Source organism: Octopus bimaculoides, chromosome 2, assembly GCF_001194135.2.
Source record: "Octopus bimaculoides isolate UCB-OBI-ISO-001 chromosome 2, ASM119413v2, whole genome shotgun sequence".
Classification (NCBI taxonomy): domain Eukaryota; kingdom Metazoa; phylum Mollusca; class Cephalopoda; order Octopoda; family Octopodidae; genus Octopus; species Octopus bimaculoides.
The window spans coordinates 132,773,482-132,777,637 of NC_068982.1; the positions used below are offsets into that span (position 1 = coordinate 132,773,482).

A 4,156-nucleotide genomic window follows, 5' to 3' on the forward strand; every position below is an offset into this window, starting at 1 on the left:
AAATATATACGTACGCATACATGAATATATTTTTCTAATCAATTATTGATGCAATTTTTTTCATTTTCTTTTACATTCACAAGTAAATAAAATATTTAGCTTGTTATACTTCAGTAGCTTCAACCTCTGGCTCATCTTCTGAATTACCGTAAAGAACTGTAGAATTATTGTTTATCTTGTTCATTTCTGCATCACGTTCTTTGATAACACTGTCCAGATCTAATTTGGAGTTGTCTGCTGGCATTGGAAATGCTGTGTCACCATCAAAGTTGTAAAGATTGTTTGGTACAGCATTGATATTTTTATGATACATACCATCAAATTCATTGTTAGTGTCTGAATACAAACTATAATAATACAAGAAGCAAGATGAAAATATGTTAATAAATTAAAACCACAAATGTCATACTTCTCAAACATGTGCATGCACACACACACACATACATATGTATATATATATAATTGACAGAATGTGATTAAAAAATCCAAGGCTGTGAATAGTTTTCAGAACATTTATAAAGAGAAGGTCTTACAGCTGTTTCCAGGATATTTTATATATCCCTTCATCAGAGACGGTGTGAGAAAATGTTTGAGTAATAATTATTGTAGAGAAGATATGAAATACAATGGGAAGTGAAGGAATGAAAATAGAAGTGTGATACATAAGGGTATTGTATTTGCAGTTCCATTATTTAAGCAGAATGGTGTATATATAAGTTTCCTGTACCTTGTGTGCGAGTTCCAATGGTGTTTATATTTGGTCATTCCAAGCATAGAGTCTTGTAAACAGTGTTATTCGATCAAGGATTTTTTTTTTTTTTTTGGAGTGACTTAACAATTGGGAATGTGTTTATAAGGTAAAAATCAAAAACAGGAAGAGAACAGGAGGAAATAGAAGAAAAAAGGTTGGGAAATACAACAAATAAGTAAAGAAAGTGAAGATGTGTTAGCTAGTGGTCAGGATAAATGAGAGAAGGAAGGGGGAGAGGTGAGGGGGAGAGAGAGGAAGAGATGAGAGGGTAAAGAGTAAAAGAGTGTGAGGTATGTGAACAGGAGTGGTGTTATAGAGCTGCATTAAAGGATGGATACTGAAAATCATCATCATCACCAGCATCATCATCATTTAACGTTCGCTTTCCATGCTAGCATGGGTTGGACGATTTGACTGGGGACTGGCGAACCGGATGGCTACACCAGACTCCAATATGATCTGGCAGAGTTTCTACAGCTGGATGCCCTTCTTAATGCCAACCACTCTGAGAGTGTAGTGGGTGCTTTTCACGTACCACCGACATGAGGGTCAGTCCAGCAGTACGGGCAACGGTCATGCTCAAATGGTGTTTTTTACGTGCCACCTGCACAGGAGTCAGTCCAATGCTTTGTTCACATGCCACCGGCACAAGCGCCAGTAAGGCGAAGCTGGAAACGATCGCACTCAAATGGTACTTTTTACGTGCCACTGGCATGGGAGCGAGACCACTGCTCTGGCAGTGATCCCGCTTGGATGGTGCTGTTAGTGCTCCACTGGCACGGGTAGAGAGAAAGTAAGGGTAGGGTGATGAGTAAGTGGGAATTAGTTTTGGTAATAAATTTGAGGTGGAATGAAGAATATAAATAATAAAGAATATAAGTCAAGTTGCTATAAATAGACATGTGTGATAGGTGAGCAGGAGAAGGAAGAAAGAATTTATATCTTTCAAGATGTATATATACATACATACACATGTATCCATTCACTTATATAGACATAAACATACATTAACACATATATATGCATACAAACCCTTCTATGTTCACACACATTCGTATCTATTTTTGTATATATAAATTTTTGCATATATAAATGCATGTATGCAGACTCACACATGTTACAGTGGCCATTCTGTGGAAATGTTGTGCTCCCCTTACATGAGCATCCTACCTCTGTCCCGGGTGTGGGCCTACTTATTAAAATCGTTTTTACCCTAGGTGCACAGATAAAGGAAATTTTCAGGGTATGCTTATTGAATATTTTGCTGAATTTATCTGTATGGGAGAAGTATCTATCAACTAAGCTAAGAAAAATCTTACCTACTTGGGTTTTAACATTTAAAGAGAAGGGCGGTATAAACCACAATACTTTCTGGTGCCACTTTCACTTGAAGGGGTTAGGTTCTGGTGTGTAATTAATTATATCCTTGAAACTGCTAGCAGCCAGTGCCTCATTGTAGTGCAGGATGGCAGCATCAAAAATCTCTTTGCTTGAAGATAAGCTGGAGATTCTTCCGCTGACGACCTTTACCAGGTTCTAGCAAAAGAATCTCCAGCCCCAACATGACAGACATCTACCAAATAGACTGTTTCCCACCACCTCCAATATAAAGTCCCACACACACATTGTACCCTTATGCTGCATACACACATAAATCCCCCACAATCTTAACCAATACAGAAATAAAACACTCTAGCAAACATGGTAATGAATGCCTACACCCCTTGCAAAAGTTATACAAACAGTACCACTACAAACATCCCATTTCCACATGAATATAAACCTGAAAGACACACACAATTTCCACAAACACTTAACGATAACTCTTTCTGACTTACAGCATGGCCAATCCAGTGGCAATGTCTTGGTACAAAGGGACATAACTCTCGACTAAATCCCCTACTTTGTTCGTTTCATCACCTTTTCACAACAATCGCAAACTGGATGTGTCCTTTCACCTCCAACAATAGAGAACAGTTGCCATATTTCGTTACATATCGGCTACCTCTGGTGAGCATAGGGTTGTATGATTGGATTGTTACCTAACTCTCTGCCATACCCCTGGCGAGAAACCAATTGGTAAGATCAGCCGTGATGGTTATATAATACTGTACACTTTGGATAATATAACCACTCTGTTGACAGATATACGAGTGCATCTTTTTTCTGACTTATGGACTTTTAGATAACTTACGCATGATATATATATTTATATACAGATGTATATATGTTTATATATATATATATAAATACACACACACATATACATATCTGTGTACAAGATAGGCTTCCCTACAGTTTCCACTAACCTGATGCTACTCACAAGGCATTGGTCAGCCTGTGACAGTAGTAGAAGACACTTGCCAAAAGTATCATCCAGCAAGATCAGCCCTAAAGGCACATGGTAGCAAAGCAATCACACAGCTACTGCTACACTTATTGCTGATTGATATAATCTAGTTATGCTACTATTTGTTTTATCTGTTCTAGAATGAAGGAAATTAACTTTACCTTAGTGATATTTGAACTCAGAACACTGATATACCAATTTAGTTCCAATAAAACATTCAGCTTCCATCTGTTTTTACCCTTTATCTCATAATAAATTATGGCAAACTTTTTGCAACAAACTTTTCATTTTAAAATTTGTTTTGTAAAACATACCTCTCTTTGTCTGGTAAGGGACTACCCATGTCATTTTCATCGAAATTGTTGTATAATGGATTAATCCTGAAAAATATTTATATAAAACACAAATTTTTTGAAAACTTTTGTTATTGATAAATAAATATGTTTTTTCAGAGTTTTACTTCACAAAAGATATATAAAAAAATTTCTGAGAAAATTCTTCTTCCTCTTATGTCACTGGCAATGTAAACATATATTATTACATTATTGACAGCGTAAATAATATAAACATATAAAACTTTCTATTTGGATAATGCAAAATTAATGATATGCACCTTGACATGGAGTTTCAAATTTTGAACAGTTATTTTTCCTCTGCTTTCTTAGAAATTGGTAGATGTATAAGAGAGAAGTTTTGTCTCAAAACACACAACCTTAATTAGCAGCAAATTGCATGAAAAAATTCTATCTGCTATGAATACTCTTTGGATCCTTTTATTGAGGAATGAATTATTATGAAATCAGGACTTCTAAATGCAGACACTGATGCATGACTAGATAATTTAGAGTTGGATGCCTTTCTGTAAATAAGTACTCAACAGTGAAAGAGAAGTGGAACCTGTTACAAAGTTATGCTTTCTAAAAGGGACATATAATTGCTACAACAGATTTTGAGCAGACTTACAAATAGAAAGTTTGTTTTGGTAGAATATATCATCAGAGTATCAGAATATATTAGGCACAAGCTTGGAATGCTCTGCAAAATTGCAGGCAGCT

General features: G+C 35.9%; 2 protein-coding genes across 2 annotated transcripts in view; both read right to left on the reverse strand.

Annotated features, from left to right (window-relative positions):
• Positions 1-6: 6 nt before the first annotated feature.
• LOC106867972 (uncharacterized) overlaps positions 7-4,156 on the reverse strand; it is a 17,854-nt gene continuing 13,704 nt past the window's right edge. The window contains exons 5-6 of the mRNA XM_014913052.2: positions 3,416-3,481; positions 7-347 (exon numbers count right to left, since the gene is read on the reverse strand). Coding sequence (XP_014768538.1) covers positions 104-347; positions 3,416-3,481 — 310 coding nt within the window. The 3' untranslated portion in view covers positions 7-103. The remainder of the gene's footprint in view (positions 348-3,415; positions 3,482-4,156) is intronic.
• Positions 104-4,156, reverse strand: part of LOC106881856 (cadherin-23) — a 65,987-nt gene continuing 61,934 nt past the window's right edge. The window contains exons 12-13 of the mRNA XM_052965882.1: positions 3,416-3,481; positions 104-347 (exon numbers count right to left, since the gene is read on the reverse strand). Of these exons, the coding sequence (XP_052821842.1) occupies positions 104-347; positions 3,416-3,481 (310 nt within the window). The remainder of the gene's footprint in view (positions 348-3,415; positions 3,482-4,156) is intronic.